This window comes from Chlamydotis macqueenii, unplaced genomic scaffold (assembly GCF_036417535.1).
Source record: "Chlamydotis macqueenii isolate bChlMac1 unplaced genomic scaffold, bChlMac1.mat HAP1_SCAFFOLD_187, whole genome shotgun sequence".
NCBI classification, from domain to species: Eukaryota; Metazoa; Chordata; class Aves; order Otidiformes; family Otididae; genus Chlamydotis; species Chlamydotis macqueenii.
In genome coordinates, this window is record NW_028239079.1 from 701,276 (window position 1) to 721,756 (window position 20,481).

The following is a 20,481-nucleotide window of genomic DNA, read 5'->3' on the forward strand; positions in this document are numbered from 1 at the left end:
GGGCAAAATGTGGGAATTTAGGGGGAATCGCGGGATTTTGGTGTAAAATGTGGGAATTCGGGGGGTAAAATGGGGGAATTTGGGGGGAAATCGCGGTATTTTGGGGGCAAAATGGGGGGTTTTAGTGCGAAATGCGGGGATTTGGGTCCAAAATGCGGGATTTGGGTCAAAAATGTGGGATTTTGGGGGTGAAATGGGGATTTTGGTGTAAAATGTGGGAATTTGGGGCAAAAATGTGGGATTTTGGTGTAAAATGCAGGAATTTGGGGCAAAAATGGGGGATTTTGAGGGCAAAATAGGGGATTTGGGGGCAAAAATGTGGGATTTTGGGGGCAAAATGTGGGAATTCAGGTCAAAAATGTGGGATTTGCGGGGCAAAATGTGGGAATTTGGGGGGAAATCGTGGGATTTTGGGGTTAGAGTTAGGGTTACGGTTAGGGTTAGGTTAGGGTTAGGGTTAGGTTACGGTTAGGGTTAGGGTTAGGGTTACGGTTAGGGTTAGGGTTAGGGTTCTGGGGGGAAAATGGGGGAATTTGGGGGGAAATCGCGGGATTTTGGGGGCAAAATGTTGGATCTTGGTGCGAAATGCGGGGATTTGGGTCAAAAATGCGGGATTTGGGTGCAAAATGGGGGAATTTGAGTCAAAAATGTGGGATTTTGGGGGCAAAATGTGGGATTTTGGTGTAAAATGTTGGAATTTGGGGCAAAAATGTGGGATTTGGGTGCAAAATGGGGGAATTTGGTGGGAAAATGGGATTTTGGTGTAAAATGTGGGAATTTGGGGCAAAAATGCGGGATTTGTGGGCAAAATGGGGGATTTTGGGGGGGAAATCGTGGGATTTTGGAAGGCTAAATGTGGGATATTGGTGTGAAATGTGGGAATTTGGGGTAAAAATATGGGGTTTTAGGGTAAAAATGGGGGATTTTGGGGGAAATTGTGGGATTTTGGGGGCAAAATGTTGGAATTTGGTGTGAAATGTGGGAATTGGGGGCAAAAATGTGGGATTTGGGGGGCAAAATGGGGGAATTTGGTGTAAAATGTGGGAATTTGGGGCAAAAATGCAGCATTTGGGGGGCGAGATGGGGGAATTTGGGGTGAAATCATGGGATTTGGGGGCAAAATGTGAGATATTGGTGTGAAATGTGGGAATTTGGGTGAAAAATGTGGGATGTTGAGGGGGAAATTGCAGGATTTTGGGTGCAAAATGTAGGGTTTTTGGTAAAAAATGGGAGGTTTTGGGGGAAATTGTGGGATTTTGGGGGCGAAATGTGGGATTTTGGTGTAAAATGTGGGGATTTGTGTCAAAAATGCAGGATTTGGGGGGCAAAATGTGGGAATTTGGGGGAAATCGTGGGATTTGGGGGGCAAAATGTGGGATTTTGGTGCAAAATGCAGGAATTTGGGGCAAAACCGGGGGATTTTGGGGGAAGTCGCGGGATTTTAGGGGCAAAATGTGGGATTTTGGTGCGAAATGCGGGAATTTGGGGCAAAATGTGGGATTTTGGTGCAAATTGCGGGAATTTGGTGCAAAGATGTGGGATTTTGGGGAAAAAATGCGGGATTTTGAGGGGGAAATTGCAGGATTTTGGGTGCAAAATGTGGGGTTTTAGGTCAAAAATGGGGGGTTTTGGGGGAAATCGTGAGATTTTGGGGGCGAAATGTGGGATTTTGGTGTAAAATGTGGGGATTTGTGTCAAAAATGCGGGATTTGGGGGGCAAAACGGGGGAATTTGGGGGGAAATCGCGGGATTTTGGTGTAAAATGTGGGATTTGGGGGGCGAAATGTGGGAATTTGTGTCAAAAATTTTGGATATGGGGGGCAAAATGGGGGAATTTGGGGCAAAAATGCGGGAATTTGTTGCGAAATGGGGTAATTTGGGGCAAAAATGCGGGATTTGGGGGGTGAAACGGGGGAATTTGGGGGAAATCACAGGATTTTGGGGCAAAATGTGATTTTGGAGCGAAATTGGGGAATTTGGGTCAAAAATTGGGATTTTGGGGGCGAAATGGGGGATTTTGGTGTAAAATGCAGGAATTTGGGGCAAAAATGGAGGATTTTGGGGGCAAAATGGGGGATTTGGGGGCAAAAATGTGGGATTTTGGGGGCAAAATGTGAGATTTTGGTGTAAAATGTGGGAATTCAGGTCAAAAATGTTTGATTTGCGGGGCAAAATGGGGGAATTTGGGGGGAATCGCGGGATTTTGGGGGCAAAATTTTGGATCTTGGTGCGAAATGCAGGGATTTGGGTCAAAAATGCGGGATTTGGGGGGCGAAATGTGGGAATTTGGGGCAAAAATGCAGGATTTGGGGCAATAATGTGGGATTTGGGGGGCAAAATGTGGGAATTTAGGGGGAATCGCGGGATTTTGGTGTAAAATGTGGGAATTCGGGGGGTAAAATGGGGGAATTTGGGGGGAAATCGCGGTATTTTGGGGGCAAAATGGGGGGTTTTGGTGCGAAATGCGGGGATTTGGGTCCAAAATGCGGGATTTGGGTCAAAAATGTGGGATTTTGGGGGCGAAATGGGGGATTTTGGTGTAAAATGTTGGAATTTGGGGCAAAAATGCAGGATTTGGGGCAATAATGTGGGATTTGGGGGGCAAAATGTGGGAATTTAGGGGGAATCGCGGGATTTTGGTGTAAAATGTGGGAATTCGGGGGGTAAAATGGGGGAATTTGGGGGGAAATCGCGGTATTTTGGGGGCAAAATGGGGGGTTTTGGTGCGAAATGCGGGGATTTGGGTCCAAAATGCGGGATTTGGGTCAAAAATGTGGGATTTTGGGGGTGAAATGGGGGATTTTGGTGTAAAATGTGGGAATTTGGGGCAAAAATGTGGGATTTTGGTGTAAAATGCAGGAATTTGGGGCAAAAATGGGGGATTTTGAGGGCAAAATAGGGGATTTGGGGGCAAAAATGTGGGATTTTGGGGGCAAAATGTGGGAATTCAGGTCAAAAATGTGGGATTTGCGGGGCAAAATGTGGGAATTTGGGGGGAAATCGTGGGATTTTGGGGTTAGAGTTAGGGTTACGGTTAGGGTTAGGTTAGGGTTAGGGTTAGGTTACGGTTAGGGTTAGGGTTAGGGTTACGGTTAGGGTTAGGGTTAGGGTTCTGGGGGGAAAATGGGGGAATTTGGGGGGAAATCGCGGGATTTTGGGGGCAAAATGTTGGATCTTGGTGCGAAATGCGGGGATTTGGGTCAAAAATGCGGGATTTGGGTGCAAAATGGGGGAATTTGAGTCAAAAATGTGGGATTTTGGGGGCAAAATGTGGGATTTTGGTGTAAAATGTTGGAATTTGGGGCAAAAATGTGGGATTTGTGGGCAAAATGGGGGATTTTGGGGGGGAAATCGTGGGATTTTGGAAGGCTAAATGTGGGATATTGGTGTGAAATGTGGGAATTTGGGGTAAAAATATGGGGTTTTAGGGTAAAAATGGGGGATTTTGGGGGAAATTGTGGGATTTTGGGGGCAAAATGTTGGAATTTGGTGTGAAATGTGGGAATTGGGGGCAAAAATGTGGGATTTGGGGGGCAAAATGGGGGAATTTGGTGTAAAATGTGGGAATTTGGGGCAAAAATGCAGCATTTGGGGGGCGAGATGGGGGAATTTGGGGTGAAATCACGGGATTTTGGGGCAAAATGTGAGATATTGGTGTGAAATGTGGGAATTTGGGTGAAAAATGCGGGATGTTGAGGGGGAAATTGCAGGATTTTGGGTGCAAAATGTGGGGTTTTAGGTCAAAAATGGGGGGTTTTGGGGGAAATTGTGGGATTTTGGGGGCGAAATGTGGGATTTTGGTGTAAAATGAGGGGATTTGTGTCAAAAATGCGGGATTTGGGCGGCAAAACGGGGGAATTTGGGGGGAAATCACGGGATTTGGGGGCAAAAATGTGGGATTTTGGTGCGAAATGCGGGAATTTGGGGCAAAATGTGGGATTTTGTTGCGAAATGAGGGAATTTGGTGCAAAGATGTGGGATTTTGGGGAAAAATTGCGGGATTTTGAGGGGGAAATTGCAGGATTTTGGGTGCAAAATGTGGGGTTTTAGGTCAAAAATGGGGGGTTTTGGGGGAAATCGTGAGATTTAGGGGGCGAAATGTGGGATTTTGGTGTAAATTGAGGGGATTTGTGTCAAAAATGCAGGATTTGGGGGGCAAAATGTGGGAATTTGGGGGAAAATCGTGGGATTTGGGGGGCAAAATGTGGGATTTGGGTGCAAAATGCAGGAATTTGAGGCAAAAATGGGGGATTTTGGGGTCAAAATGTGGGATTTTGGTGCAAAATGCAGGAATTTGGGGCAAAACCGGGGGATTTTGGGGGAAGTCGCGGGATTTTGGGGGCAAAATGTGGGATATTGGTGTTAAATGTGGGAATTTGGGGGAAAAATGTGGGATTTGGGGGACAAAATGTGGGATTTTGGTGTAAAATGTGGGAATTTGGGGCAATAATGTGGGATTTGGGGGGCAAAATGGGGGAATTTGGTGTGAAATGTGGGAATTTGGGGCAAAAATGTGGGATTTGGGGGGAAAATGGGGGAATTTGGGGGGAAATCGCGGGATTTTGGTGTAAAATGGGGGATTTGGGGGGCGAAATGTGGGAATTTGTGTCAAAAATTTTGGAGATGGGGGGCAAAATGGGGGAATTTGGGGCAAAAATGTGGGAATTTGTTGCGAAATGGGGTAATTTGGGGCAAAAATGGGGGAATTTGGGGGAAATCGTTGGATTTTGGGGGCAAAATGTGGGAATTTGGGGCAAAAATGTGGGATTTGGGGGGCAAAATGTGGGATTTTGGTGGCGAAATGTGGGAATTTGGGGCAAAAATGCGGGATTTGGGGGGTGAAACGGGGGAATTTGGGGGGAAATCACAGGATTTTGGGGCAAAAATGTGTGATTTTGGGGCGAAATTGGGGAATTTGGGTCAAAAATTGGGATTTTGGGGGCGAAATGGGGGATTTTGGTGTAAAATGCAGGAATTTGGGGCAAAAATGGAGGATTTTGGGGGCAAAATGGGGGATTTGGGGGCAAAAATGTGGGATTTTGGGGGCAAAATGTGAGATTTTGGTGTAAAATGTGGGAATTCAGGTCAAAAATGTGGGATTTGCGGGGCAAAATGGGGGAATTTGGAAGGAATCGCGGGATTTTGGGGGCAAAATTTTGGATCTTGGTGCGAAATGCAGGGATTTGGGTCAAAAATGCGGGATTTGGGGGGCGAAATGTGGGAATTTGGGGCAAAAATGCAGGATTTGGGGCAATAATGTGGGATTTGGGGGGCAAAATGTGGGAATTTAGGGGGAATCGCGGGATTTTGGTGTAAAATGTGGGAATTCGGGGGGTAAAATGGGGGAATTTGGGGGGAAATCGCGGTATTTTGGGGGCAAAATGGGGGGTTTTGGGCGAAATGCGGGGATTTGGGTCCAAAATGCGGGATTTGGGTCAAAAATGTGGGATTTTGGGGGTGAAATGGGGGATTTTGGTGTAAAATGTGGGAATTTGGGGCAAAAATGTGGGATTTTGGTGTAAAATGCAGGAATTTGGGGCAAAAATGGGGGATTTTGAGGGCAAAATAGGGGATTTGGGGGCAAAAATGTGGGATTTTGGGGGCAAAATGTGGGAATTCAGGTCAAAAATGTGGGATTTGCGGGGCAAAATGTGGGAATTTGGGGGGAAATCGTGGGATTTTGGGGTTAGAGTTAGGGTTACGGTTAGGGTTAGGTTAGGGTTAGGGTTAGGTTACGGTTAGGGTTAGGGTTAGGGTTACGGTTAGGGTTAGGGTTAGGGTTCTGGGGGGAAAATGGGGGAATTTGGGGGGAAATCGCGGGATTTTGGGGGCAAAATGTTGGATCTTGGTGCGAAATGCGGGGATTTGGGTCAAAAATGCGGGATTTGGGTGCAAAATGGGGGAATTTGAGTCAAAAATGTGGGATTTTGGGGGCAAAATGTGGGATTTTGGTGTAAAATGTTGGAATTTGGGGCAAAAATGTGGGATTTGGGTGCAAAATGGGGGAATTTGGTGGGAAAATGGGATTTTGGTGTAAAATGTGGGAATTTGGGGCAAAAATGCGGGATTTGTGGGCAAAATGGGGGATTTTGGGGGGGAAATCGTGGGATTTTGGAAGGCTAAATGTGGGATATTGGTGTGAAATGTGGGAATTTGGGGTAAAAATATGGGGTTTTAGGGTAAAAATGGGGGATTTTGGGGGAAATTGTGGGATTTTGGGGGCAAAATGTTGGAATTTGGTGTGAAATGTGGGAATTGGGGGCAAAAATGTGGGATTTGGGGGGCAAAATGGGGGAATTTGGTGTAAAATGTGGGAATTTGGGGCAAAAATGCAGCATTTGGGGGGCGAGATGGGGGAATTTGGGGTGAAATCATGGGATTTTGGGGCAAAATGTGAGATATTGGTGTGAAATGTGGGAATTTGGGTGAAAAATGCGGGATGTTGAGGGGGAAATTGCAGGATTTTGGGTGCAAAATGTAGGGTTTTAGGTCAAAAATGGGGGGTTTTGGGGGAAATCGTGAGATTTTGGGGGCGAAATGTGGGATTTTGGTGTAAAATGTGGGGATTTGTGTCAAAAATGCAGGATTTGGGGGGCAAAATGTGGGAATTTGGGGGAAAATCGTGGGATTTGGGGGGCAAAATGTGGGATTTTGGTGCAAAATGCAGGAATTTGGGGCAAAACCGGGGGATTTTGGGGGAAGTCGCGGGATTTTAGGGGCAAAATGTGGGATTTTGGTGTGAAATGTGGGAATTTGGGGCAAAAATGTGGGATTTGGGGGGAAAATGGGGGAATTTGGGGGGTAATCGCGGGATTTTGGTGTAAAATGGGGGATTTGGGGGGCGAAATGTGTGAATTTGTGTCAAAAATTTTGGATAAGGGGGGCAAAATGGGGGAATGTGGGGAAAAAATGTGGGATTTTGGGGGCAAAATGGGGGATTTTGGTGTAAAATGCGGGGATTTGTGTCAAAAATGCGGGATTTGGTGGCAAAATGGGGGAATGTCCTGGTTCTGGCCAGGATAGAGTTAATATTTACCTGAGCTGGGTGGAGAACTGAAGCTGGTAGCCCCTATGGCTGGGATAGTTAACTAATTAGCTAACAGCTGGGGTTAATTTACCCAAATTAGCCAAAGGGCTATTCCATCCCATCTGACATCATACTCAGTATATAAGTGAGGAGGGTGCTGAAGGGAGGCCCTCCTAGTTGGAAGAGACTGGATGTGGAGATCTGTTGTGAGCTATTATACTGTATTTGTGTTCCATCACTGTCTTGTTTTCTTCTGTCATTACTGTTAAATTTACTTTTTGTTCAATCTCAACCCGTGTGTTTGGTTTTTTTTTTTCCTGGTTTTCTTTTGTTTGTCAAATCTCCTCCTGTTCTCTCGGAGAGTGGGGGGGGAGTGAGAGAGAGACTGCGTAGTCTGGTCCCCGTTGGGGCTGAACTACGACAGGGAATTTGGGGAAAAAATATGGGATTTTGGGGGCAAAGTGTGGGATTTTGGTGTAAAATGTGGGAATTTGGGGCAAAAATGCAGGATTTGGGGGGTGAAACGGGGGAATTTGGGGGGAAATCACGGGATTTTGGGGCAAAAATGTGTGATTTTGGTGCGAAATTGGGGAATTTGGGTCAAAAATTGGGATTTTGGGGGCGAAATGGGGGATTTTGGTGTAAAATGCAGGAATTTGGGGCAAAAATGGGGGACTTGGGGGCAAAATGGGGGACTTGGGGGCAAAAATGTGGGATTTTGGGGGCAAAATGTGAGATTTTGGTGTAAAATGTGGGAATTCAGGTCAAAAATGTGAAATTTACGGGGCAAAATGTGGTAATTTGGGGGGAAATCGCAGGATTTTGGGGTTAGGGTTAGGGTTTTGGGGGGAAAATGGGGGAATTTGGGGTGAAATCGCGGGATTTTGGGGGCAAAATGTTGGATCTTGGTGCGAAATGCGGGGATTTGGGTCAAAAATGCGGGATTTGGGTGCAAAATGGGGGAATTTGAGTCAAAAATGTGGGATTTTGGGGGCAAAATGTGGGATTTTGGGGGCAAAATGTGGGATTTTGGGGCAAAAATGTGGGATTTGGGTGCAAAATGGGGGAATTTGGTGGGAAAATGGGATTTTGGTGTAAAATGTGGGAATTTGGGGCAAAAATGCGGGATTTGTGGGCAAAATGGGGGATTTTGGGGGGGAAATCGTGGGATTTTGGAAGGCTAAATGTGGGATATTGGTGTGAAATGTGGGAATTTGTGGTAAAAATATGGGGTTTTAGGGTAAAAATGGGGGATTTTGGGGGAAATTGTGGGATTTTGGGGGCAAAATGTTGGAATTTGGTGTGAAATGTGGGAATTGGGGGCAAAAATGTGGGATTTGGGGGGCAAAATGGGGGAATTTGGTGTAAAATGTGGGAATTTGGGGCAAAAATGCAGCATTTGGGGGGCGAGATGGGGGAATTTGGGGTGAAATCATGGGATTTTGGGGCAAAATGTGAGATATTGGTGTGAAATGTGGGAATTTGGGTGAAAAATGCGGGATGTTGAGGGGGAAATTGCAGGATTTTGGGTGCAAAATGTGGGGTTTTAGGTCAAAAATGGGGGGTTTTGGGGGAAATCGTGAGATTTTGGGGGCGAAATGTGGGATTTGGATGTAAAATGTGGGGATTTGTGTCAAAACTGCAGGATTTGGGGGGCAAAATGTGGGAATTTGGGGGAAAATCGTGGGATTTGGGGGGCAAAATGTGGGATTTTGGTGCAAAATGCAGGAATTTGGGGCAAAACCGGGGGATTTTGGGGGAAGTCGCGGGATTTTAGGGGCAAAATGTGGGATTTTGGTGTGAAATGTGGGAATTTGGGGCAAAAATGTGGGATTTGGGGGGAAAATGGGGGAATTTGGGGGGAAATCGCGGGATTTTGGTGTAAAATGGGGGATTTGGGGGGCGAAATGTGTGAATTTGTGTCAAAAATTTTGGATAAGGGGGGCAAAATGGGGGAATGTGGGGAAAAAATGTGGGATTTTGGTGTAAAATGCGGGGATTTGTGTCAAAAATGCGGGATTTGGTGGCAAAATGGGGGAATGTCCTGGTTCTGGCCAGGATAGAGTTAATATTTACCTGAGCTGGGTGGAGAACTGAAGCTGGTAGCCCCTATGGCTGGGATAGTTAACTAATTAGCTAACAGCTGGGGTTAATTTACCCAAATTAGCCAAAGGGCTATTCCATCCCATCTGACATCATACTCAGTATTTAAGTGAGGAGGGTGCTGAAGGGAGGCCCTCCTAGTTGGAAGAGACTGGATGTGGAGATCTGTTGTGAGCTATTATACTGTATTTGTGTTCCATCACTGTCTTGTTTTCTTCTGTCATTACTGTTAAATTTACTTTTTGTTCAATCTCAACCCGCGTGTTTGGTTTTTTTTTTTCCTGGTTTTCTTTTGTTTGTCAAATCTCCTCCTGTTCTCTCGGAGAGTGGGGGGGGAGTGAGAGAGAGACTGCGTAGTCTGGTCCCCGTTGGGGCTGAACTACGACAGGGAATTTGGGGAAAAAATATGGGATTTTGGGGGCAAAGTGTGGGATTTTGGTGTAAAATGTGGGAATTTGGGGCAAAAATGTGGGATTTGGGGGGTGAAACGGGGGAATTTGGGGGGAAATCACAGGATTTTGGGGCAAAAATGTGTGATTTTGGTGCGAAATTGGGGAATTTGGGTCAAAAATTGGGATTTTGGGGGCGAAATGGGGGACTTGGGGGCAAAAATGTGGGATTTTGGGGGCAAAATGTGAGATTTTGGTGTAAAATGTGGGAATTCAGGTCAAAAATGTGGATTTTGCAGGGTAAAATGTGGGAATTTGGGGGGAAATCGCGGGATTTTGGGGGCAAAATGTTGGATCTTGGTGCGAAATGCGGGGATTTGGGTCAAAAATGCGGGATTTGGGTGCAAAATGGGGGAATTTGGGTCAAAAATGTGGGATTTTGTGGGCAAAATGTGGGATTTTGGTGTAAAATGTTGGAATTTGTGTCAAAAATGCGGGATTTGGGGCAAAAATGTGGGATTTTGGGGGCAAAATGGGGGTTTTGGGGGGGAAATCGTGGGATTTTGGAAGGCTAAATGTGGGATATTGGTGTGAAATGTGGGAATTTGGGGTAAAAATATGGGGTTTTAGGGTAAAAATGGGGGATTTTGGGGGAAATTGCAGGATTTTGGGGGCAAAATGTTGGAATTTGGTGTGAAATGTGGGAATTTGGGGCAAAAATGTGGGATTTGGGGGGCAAAATGGGGGAATTTGGGGGGAAATCGTGGGATTTTGGGTCAAAATGGGTTAGGGTTATGGTTAGGGTTAGGGGTTAGGGTTAGGGTTACAGTTAGGGTTAGGGTTAGAGTTTTTGGGGAAAAATGGGGGAATTTGGGGGGAAATGGTGGGATTTTGGGGGCGAAATGGGGGAATTTGGTGTAAAATGCAGGAATTCAGGGCAAAAATGGGGGATTTGGGGGCAAAATGTGGGAATTGGGGGCAAAAATGTTGGATTTTGGGGGAAGTCGCGGGATTTTGGGGCAAAATGGGGGATTTTGCTGCGAAATGCGGGGATTCGGGTCAAAAATGTGGGATTTGGGGGGCGAAATGTGGGAATTTGGGGCAAAAATGTGGGATTTGGGGACAAAATGTCGGAATTCGGGCGAAAAATGAGGGATTTTGGGGTGAAATTGCAGGGTTTTGGGGTCAAAATGTGGGATTTTGTTGCAAAATGCAGGAATTTGGGGCAAAAATGGGGGATTTTGGGGGAAGTCGCGGGATTTTGGGGGCAAAAGGTGGGATATTGGTGTGAAATGTGGGAATTTGGGGGAAAAATGTGGGATTTTGGTGTAAAATGTGGGAATTCAGGGCAATAATGTGGGATTTGGGGGGCAAAATGGGGGAATTTGGTGTGAAATGTGGGATTTTGGGGCAAAAATGTGGGATTTTGGGGGGCAAAATGGGGGAATTTGGGGGGAAATCGCGGGATTTTGGTGTAAAATGTGGGAATTCGGGGGGCAAAATGGGGGAATTTGGGGGGAAATCGCGGGATTTTGGTGTAAAATGTGGGAATTCGGGGGGCAAAATGGGGAAATTTGAGGGGAAATCGCGGGATTTTGGGGCAAAAATGGGGGATTTGGGGGCGAAATGTGGGAATTTGTGTCAAAAATTTTGGATATGGGGCAAAATAGGGGAATTTGGGCCAAAAATGCGGGAATTTGTTGCGAAATGGGGTAATTTGGGGCAAAAATGGGGGGATTTGGGGGAAATCGCGGGATTTTGGGGGCAAAATGTGGGAATTTGGGGCAAAAATGTGGGATTTGGGGGGCAAAATGTGGGATTTTGGTGGCGAAATGTGGGAATTTGGGTCAAAAATGCGGGATTTGGAGGCAAAATGGAGGAATGTGGGGAAAAAATGTGGGATTTTGGGGGCAAAATGGGGGATTTTCCCATTCAAAAGCAAAAATTTTCTGGCTGGCTTCATGGAGAGGGAGGCAAAAGAAAGCATCTTTTAAATCTAGGACCGTAAACCAAGCTAAATCAGGTTTTAGCATGGTTAATAGGGTATAGGGGTTAGCTACCACAGGTCCTCTGTTATTTTGTTGATGGCTCTTAAGTCTTGAACTATCCTATAGGACCCATCAGGTTTCTTAACTGGAAGTACAGGTGTATTGAATTCTGACTCACATTCTTTTAGTAGTCTTAGTTCTATGAACCGCTCTATGACAGGACAAATTCCTTCCCTAGCTTCCCTTTTCAGTGGGCAAAATGTGGGATTTTGGTGTGAAATGGGGGGATTTGGGGCAAAATGTGGGAATTTTGGTGTGAAATGGGGGAATTTGGGGCAAAATGTGGGATTTTGGTGAAAAATGGGGGAATTTGGGGCAAAAAAGCGGGATTTGGGGCAAAAATGCAGAAATTTGGGCGAAAAATGGGGGATTTTGGGGGCAAAATGTGGGATTTTGGTGTGAAATGTGGGAGTTTTGGGCAAAAATGCGGCATTTGGGGGCGAAACGGGGGAATTTGGGGGGAAATCACGGGATTTTGGGGCAACAATGTGGGATTTTGGTGCGAAATGGGGGAATTTGGGGCAAGAATGGGGGATTTTGGTGTGAAATGGGGGAATTTGGGGCAAAATGTGGGATTTTGGTGAAAAATGGGGGAATTTGGGGCAAAAAAGCGGGATTTGGGGCAAAAATGCAGGAATTTGGGCGAAAAATGGGGGATTTTGGGGGCAAAATGTGGGATTTTGGTGTGAAATGTGGGAGTTTTGGGCAAAAATGCGGCATTTGGGGGCGAAACGGGGGAATTTGGGGGGAAATCGCGGGATTTTGGGGCAACAATGTGGGATTTTGGTGCGAAATGGGGGAATTTGGGGCAAAAATGTGGGATTTTGGGGGCAAAATGGGGGAATTTGGGGGGAAATTGCGGGATTTTGGGGGCAAAATGTGGGATTTTGGTGTGAAATGGGGGAATTTGGGGCAAAAATGCGGGAATTTGGGGCAAAATGGGGGAATTTGGGGAAATCACAGCATTTTGGGAGCAAAATGTGGGATTTTGGTGCGAAATGCGGGAATTTGGGGGAAAAATGGGGGATTTTGGGGGCAAAATGGGGGATTTTGGTGTGAAATGGGGGAATTTGGGGCAAAAATGTGGGATTTTGGGGGCAAAATGGGGGAATTTGGGGGGAAATTGCGGGATTTTGGGGGCAAAATGTGGGATTTTGGTGTGAAATGGGGGGATTTGGGGCAAAATGTGGGAATTTTGGTGCAAAATGGGGGAATTTGGGGCAAAAAAGCGGGATTTGGGGCTAAAATGCGGGAATTTGGGGCAAAAATGGGGGATTTTGGGGGCAAAATGTGCGATTTTGGTGTAAAATGTGGGAATTTTGGGCAAAAATGCAGCATTTGGGGGCAAAACGGGGGAATTTGGGGGGAAATCACGGGATTTTGTGGCAACAATGTGGGATTTTGGTGCGAAATGGGGGAATTTGGGGCAAAATGTGGGAATTATGGTGGAAAATGGGGGAATTTGGGGCAAAAATGCAGGATTTGGGGGGCAAAATGGGGGAATATGGGGAAATCACAGCATTTTGGGAGCAAAATGTGGGATTTTGATGCGAAATGTGGGAATTTTGGGCAAAAATGCGGCATTTGGGGGCAAAACGGGGGAATTTGGGGGGAAATCGCGGGATTTTGGGGCAACAATGTGGGATTTTGGTGCGAAATGGGGAATTTGGGGCAAAATGTGGGAATTTTGGTGCGAAATGGGGGAATTTGGGGCAAGAATGGGGGATTTGGGGGGCAAAATGGGGGAATTTGGGGGGAAATTCCTGGATTTTGGGGCAAAATGTGGGCTTTTGGTGCGAAATGCGGGAATTTGGGGCAAAAATGGGGGATTTGGGGGGCGAAACGGGGGAATTTGGGGGAAATCACGGGCTTTTGGGGGCAAAATGTGGGATTTTGGTGCGAAATGGGGGAATTTGGGGCAAAATGTGGGAATTTGGGGCAAAAATGCGGGAATTTGGGGGGCGAAACGGGGGAATTTGGGGGAAATCACGGGCTTTTGGGGGCAAAATGTGGGATTTTGGTGCGAAATGGGGGAATTTGGGGTAAAAATGCGGGAATTTGGGGCAAAAATGCGGGAATTTGGGGGGCAAAATGGGGGAATTTGGGGAAATCACAGGATTTTGGGAGCAAAATGTGGGATTTTGGTGCGGAATGCGGGAATTTGGGGGGAAAAATGGGGGATTTGTGGGGCAAAATGTGGGAATTTGGGGGGAAATTCCAGGATTTTGGGGCAACAATGTGGGCTTTTGGTGTGAAATGCGGGAATTTGGGCAAAAATGCGGGATTTGGGGGGCAAATTGTGGGAATTTGGGGGAAATCACGGGATTTTGGGGGCAAAATGTGGGATTTTGGTGCGAAATGCGGGAATTTTGGGCAAGAATGGGGGATTTTGGGGGCAAAATGTGGGAATTTGGGGTGAAATCCCGGGATTTTGGGGGCAAAATGTGGGATTTTGGTGTGAAATGGGGGAATTTGGGGCAAAAATGCGGGATTTGGGGGGCAAAATGGGGGAATTTGGGGGGAATCGTTAGATTTTGGGGCAAAATGGGGGATTTTGGTGCGAAATGGGGTAATTTGGGGCAAAAATGCGGGATTTGGCGGGCAAAAGGTGGGAATCTTGGGGGAAATCGCGAGATTTTGGGGGCGAACCTGTGGGGGGTGTGGCGGTGACCAATCCCCGTTCCGGTGTCCGGTCCTCCCGGCCAGCAGGGGGCGGTGTTGGAGACGCCGTTGGGGCCTGTTCACGTGGCGCTGGAGGGCGCGCCCCGCCCTGGTCGCCCCGCCCTGCTGATGCTGCCGGACGTGGGCCACACGCGTGAGTCCCGCCCCCTTCCCCCTCTCCCGCCGCGCCCCTCCCCCGCAGACGCCTCGTGCTTCGCCCCGCTCTTCGCCCACCCCGAGATGCGGGAGGTCGCCAGCCACTTCCTGCTCGTCCACCTCGACCCCCCCGGCATGGAGGTGGGCGCCCCGCCCTACCCCCCGGGGTGCGTCTGCACTCCCCTCTTCCGCTCCCCCCAGTTGACCCCAGTGACTCCCAGTTGACTGCGTTGACCCCACTGCCCCCCCAGTTGACCCCACTGCCCCCCCAGTTGACCCCAGTGACCCCCAGGTTGACCCCACTGACCCCCCTGTTGACCCCACTGCCCCCCCAGTTGACCCCACTGCCCCCCCAGTTGACCCCAGTGACCCCCAGGTTGACCCCAGTGACCCCCCTGTTGACCCCACTGCCCCCCCAGTTGACCCCAGTGACTCCCAGTTGACTGCGTTGACCCCTCTGACGACCCGGTTGACCCCACTGCCCCCCCAGTTGACCCCACGGACCCCCCCAGTTGATCCCAGTGACCCCCATTAACCCCCCAGTTGCCCCCATTAACCCCCAGTTGACCCCACTGACCCCCATTAACCCCCAGTTGCCCCCATTAACCCCCAGTTGACCCCCATTGACCCCCATTAACCCCCCGTTGACCCCACTGACCCCCATTAACCCCCAGTTGCCCCCATTAACCCCCCGTTGACCCCCATTAACCCCCAGTTGCCCCCATTAACCCCCGTTGACCCCCATTAACCCCCAGTTGACCCCCATTAACCCCCCGTTGACCCCACTGACCCCCATTAACCCCCAGTTGCCCCCATTAACCCCCAGTTGCCCCCATTAACCCCTTGTTGACCCCCATTGACCCCCCGTTGACCCCACTGACCCCCATTAACCCCCAGTTGCCCCCATTAACCCCTCGTTGACCCCCATTAACCCCTAGTTGACCCCCATTGACCCCCCGTTGACCCCCATTGACCCCCCGTTGCCCCCCATTGACCCCCAGTGACCCCCAGTTGACCCCACTGACCCCCATTAACCCCCCGTTGACCCCCATTAATCCCCAGTTGCCCGCATTAACCCCCAGTTGACCCCCATTGACCCCCGTTGACCCCCATTAAGGCCCAGTTGCCCCACATTAACCCCCAGTTGCACCCATTAACCCCCAGTTGACCCCCATTGACGCCTGTTAACCCCCATTAACCCCCAGTTGACCCCCATTAACCCCCAGTGACCCCCAGTAACACCTGGTTGCCCCCATTAACACCCAGTTGACCCCCATTAACCCCCAGTTGACCCCCATTGACCCCCCATTGACCCCCATTAACCCCCAGTTGACCCCCATTAACCCCCAGTTGACCCCCCGTTGACCCCCATTAACCCCCAGTTGACCCCCATTAAACCCCAGTTGACCCCCCGTTGACCCCCATTAACCCCCAGTTGACCCCCATTAACCCCCTGTTGACCCCCATTAACCCCCAGTTGCCCCCATTGACCCCCAGTTGCTTCCCATTAACCCCCAGTTGCCCCCATTAACCCCCAGTTGCCCCCCATAAGCCCCCCATTGACCCCCATTAACCCCCAGTTGCCCCCATTAACCCCCAGTTGACCCCCTGTTGACCCCCATTAACCCCCAGTTGCCCCCATTGACCCCCAGTTGCCCCCCATTGACCCCCAGTTTCCCCCCATTAACCCCCAGTTGCCCCCCATAAGCCCCCAGTTGACCCCCATTAACCCCCAGTTGACCCCCATTAACCCCCGTTGACCCCACTGACCCCCATTAACCCCCAGTTGCCCCCCACTAACCCCCAGTTGACCCCCATTAACCCCCAGTTGCCCCCATTAACCCCCAGTTGACCCCACTGACCCCCATTAACCCCCAGTTGCCCCCCACTAACCCCCAGTTGCCCCCATTAACCCCCAGTTGACCCTGTCGTCTCTCTGTTGACCCCCCCACCCCTCCCCCCCCCCCCAGTTGACCCCCCGCCCCCCCGTCCCCCCACCTCGACCGCCATCACATCGCAGCATCACCCTACGCACCCCTCCCCCCCCCCCAACCGCCATCGCTTCACCTCATTGGTCCCCTCGCCCGCCCTCCCCCCACCTCGACCCCCGATTGACCCCTTGCCCCTCCCCCTGTCGCCCCTCCCCCCCCGCCCCCCGCCCCTCCCCCGCAGGTACCAGTACCCCTCCCTGGAGCAACTGGCCGAAATCGTCCCCTGCGTCCTCCGGCACCTCAAGTGAGTGGGCGGGGGGGCGCCCCACGGCGCTGTGGGGCGGGGAGGGGGCCCCTGACCCGTAGCGGGACGGGACGGGGGGGGCGGGGCCAGCACCGGCCTGACCCCGCCCACCCCCCCAGCATCGCCAGCGTCGTGGGCATCGGGGTGGGCGCCGGCGCCTTCGTCCTGGCTAAATTTGGGGTGAGATGTGGGGCGGGGCGTGGGGCGGGGCGTGGGGCAGGGTGGGGGGCAGATTTGGGGGAATGCAGGGCTGCGGGAATCTCGGGGGAGGTTCTGTGGGGCTGGGGGGCGTGGCTGTGGGGCTGGGGGGGTCGCTATGGGGCGGGGGGGTCGCTATGGGGCAGGGGGGTGTGGCTGTGGGGCTGGGGGGTCGCTATGGGGCTGGGGGGTCGCTATGGGGCAGGGGGGCATGGCCGTGGGGCGCTATGGGGCTGGAGGAGGTTAGTGGGGTCTCTGGGCACTTGTGGGTCGCTGGGGGGTTGGGGGCTTGGCTATGGGGCTGGGGGGTCGCTATGGGGCTGGGGGGGTCGCTATGGGGCGGGGGGGCATGGCCGTGGGGCGCTATGGGGCTGGAGAAGGTTAGTGGGGTCTCTGGGCACTTGTGGGTCGCTGGGGGGTTGGGGGCTTGGCTATGGGGCTGGGGGGGTCGCTATGGGGCTGGGGGGGTCGCTATGGGGCGGGGGGGCATGGCCGTGGGGCGCTATGGGGCTGGAGGAGGTTAGTGGGGTCTCTTGGTTGGGTACTTGTGGGTCGCTGGGGGCTCTCGGGGGGCGTGGCTGTGGGGCTGGGGGGTCGCTATGGGGCAGGGGGGGTCGCTATGGGGCAGGGGGCATGGCCATGGGGCGCTATGGGGCTGGAGGAAGTTAGTGGGGTCTCTTGGTTGGGCACTTGTGGGTCGCTAGGGGGTTGTGGGCTGTCGGGGGGCATCGCTATGGGGCAGGGGGTTCGCTATGGGGCTGGGGGGTCGCTATGGGGCGGGGGGGCGTGGCCGTGGGGCGCTATGGGGCTGGAGAAGGTTAGTGGGGTCTCTGGGCACTTGTGGGTCGCTGGGGGGTTGGGGGCTCGGCTGTGGGGCTGGGGGGGTCGCTATGGGGCTGGGGGGGTCGCTATGGGGCTGGGGGGGTCGCTATGGGGCGGGGGGGCATGGCCGTGGGGCGCTATGGGGCTGGAGGAGGTTAGTGGGGTCTCTGGGCACTTGTGGGTCGCTGGGGGGTTGGGGGCTTGGCTATGGGGCTGGGGGGTCGCTATGGGGCTGGGGGGGTCGCTATGGGGCGGGGGGGCATGGCCGTGGGGCGCTATGGGGCTGGAGGAGGTTAGTGGGGTCTCTTGGTTGGGTACTTGTGGGTCGCTGGGGGCTCTCGGGGGGCGTGGCTATGGGGCTGGGGGGTCGCTATGGGGCAGGGGGGGTCGCTATGGGGCAGGGGGGCATGGCCATGGGGCGCTATGGGGCTGGAGGAAGTTAGTGGGGTCTCTTGGTTGGGCACTTGTGGGTCGCTAGGGGGTTGTGGGCTGTCGGGGGGCATCGCTATGGGGCAGGGGGTTCGCTATGGGGCTGGGGGGTCGCTATGGGGCGGGGGGGCGTGGCCGTGGGGCGCTATGGGGCTGGAGAAGGTTAGTGGGGTCTCTGGGCACTTGTGGGTCGCTGGGGGGTTGGGGGCTCGGCTGTGGGGCTGGGGGGTCACTATGGGGCAGGGGGGCGTCGCTATGGGGCTGGGGAGTCGCTATGGGGCTGGGGGGTCGCTATGGGGCTGGGGGGGCGTGGCCGTGGGGCGCTATGGGGCTGGAGGAGGTTAGTGGGGTCTCTTGGTTTGGCACTTGTGGGTCGCTGGGGGCTCTCGGGGGGCGTGGCTGTGGGGCTGGGGGGTCGCTATGGGGCTGGGGGGTCACTATGGGGTGGGAGGGCGTGGCCGTGGGGCGCTATGGGTCTGGCCCTGCCCCACAGCTGCTGCACCCCGAGGCGGTGGAGGGGCTGGTGCTGATCAACATCAACCCCCGCGCCAAGGGCTGGGTGGATTGGGTGGCGCACAAGGTGGGCGGGGCCGGCGGGTGGGGAGGGCTAATGGGGAGAGGGGTGGGGCAGAAGGGGGCGGGGTTTGGGGGGGTTCCCTGCTGCTGGCCCCGCGGCGCTGTGGGTCGCTTGGGGTCGCGTGTGGCTCACTGTGGGTCCCTATGGGTCGCCGTGGGTCGCTGTGGGTGGCGGTGGGCGGCCGTGGGTCACTGTGGGTCCCTACGGTGTCTGTGGGTGGCTGTGGGTCGCTGTGGGTCCCTACGGTGTTGGTGGGCGGCTGTGGGTCGCTGTGGGTCCCTACGGTAGCTGTGGGTCGCTGTGGGTCCCTACGGTGTCTGTGGGTCGCCGTGGGTCGCTGCGGGTCCCTACGGTGTCTGTGGGTCGCTGTGGGTCGTGGTGGGTCCCTACGGTCGCTGTGGGTCGCTGTGGGTCCCTACGGTGTCTGTGGGTCGCTGTGGGTCGCTGTGGGTCCCTACGGTGTCTGTGGGTCGCCGTGGGTCGCTGTGGGTCCCTACGGTGTCTGTGGGTCACTGTGGGTCGCTGTGGGTCACGGTGGGTCCCTACGGTGTCTGTGGGTCGCTGTGGTGTCTGTGGGTCGCTGTGGGTCACTGTGGGTCACTGTCGTGTCTGTGGGTCGCTGTGGGTCGCTGTGGGTCCCTACGGTGTCTGTGGGTCGCTGTGGGTCGCTGTGGGTCCCTACGGTGTCTGTGGGTCGCTGTGGGTCGCTGTGGGTCGCTGTGGGTCCCTACCGTGTCTGTGGGTGTCTGTGGGTCGCCGTGGGTCGCCGTGGGTCGCTGTGGGTCCCTACGGTGTCTGTGGGTCGCTGTGGGTCGCGGTGGGTCCCTACGGTGTCTGTGGGTGCCGGTGGATCGCGGTGGGTCGCCGTGGGTCGCCGTGGGTCCCACGGGTGCCCCCCCAGCTGTCGGGCCTGACGTCCTCCAGCAGCGAGCTCATCCTGGCGCACCTCTTCACGCAGGTCGGGCGGGGGGGGCACTTGGGGGTCCCGTGAGGGGCCACTTGTGGGTCCGGGGGGCGCTTGGGGGTCTGGGGAGGGCCACTTGTGGGTCTTGGGGGTCAGTTTTGGGGGCCCTCAAGGGGCACTTGGGGGGCCTGGGGGCACTTGGGGGGCCTGTGGGGGGCACTTGGGGGGCCCAGAGTCCACCTGGAGGCCCCAAGGGCCACTTGTGGGTCGGGGGGGGGCACTTATGGGTCAGGGAGCTCAGTTAAGGGTTGGGGGGAGGGTCACTTGTGGGTCACAGGGTGGGGGCGGGGCAGGGGCGGGGCTGTGACACGGGGGCGGGGTGGGGGCGGGGCTGAGACACAGGGGCGGGGCAGGGGCGGGGCGGGGGCGGGGCTGTGACGCGCGGGCCGCAGGAGGAGCTGGCGGCCGCCCCTCCCCCGGTGCAGCAGGCCCGGCGGCGGCTGGGGGCGGCGCCCAACGCCCCCCTGCTCTGGGCCATGTACAACAGGTACTGGGCAAACTGGGGGCGCTGCGGCGGGGCTGCGGGGCACTGGGACTGCCCTCGGAGCACTGGGATCGAGCTGGGATTGAACTGGGAGGGAACTGGGAGGGGCTGGAATGGAACTGGGGGGACTGGTGGGGATTGGGAGGGGACTGCGGGGGACTGGGAGGGACTGGGAGGGACTGGGAGGGACTGGGAGGGACTGGGAGGGACTGGGGGGGGACTGGGACTGGGCTAGGAGGACTGGGACTGAACTGGGATTGAACCGGGGCGGACTGGGAGGGAACTGGGGGGGCTGGGAGGGGCTGGGAGGGACTGGGATTGGGCTAGGAGGACTGGCATCGAACTGGGATTGAACTGGGATTGAACCGGGGGGGACTGGGAGGGAACT

At 53.3% G+C, this 20,481-nt stretch overlaps 1 protein-coding gene across 1 annotated transcript in view; it reads left to right on the forward strand.

Moving 5' to 3' along the window:
• The window catches only part of LOC147596075 (protein NDRG2-like), a gene marked incomplete at its 3' end in the record, with an annotated part of 199,482 nt that extends 179,386 nt beyond the window's left edge, over positions 1 to 20,096 (forward strand). Inside the window, exons 2-5 of the mRNA XM_086771692.1 lie at positions 16,739 to 16,799; positions 18,562 to 18,648; positions 19,547 to 19,603; positions 20,002 to 20,096. Of these exons, the coding sequence (XP_086627818.1) occupies positions 16,739 to 16,799; positions 18,562 to 18,648; positions 19,547 to 19,603; positions 20,002 to 20,096 (300 nt within the window). The remainder of the gene's footprint in view (positions 1 to 16,738; positions 16,800 to 18,561; positions 18,649 to 19,546; positions 19,604 to 20,001) is intronic.
• Between the last annotated feature and the right edge of the window lie 385 nt (positions 20,097 to 20,481).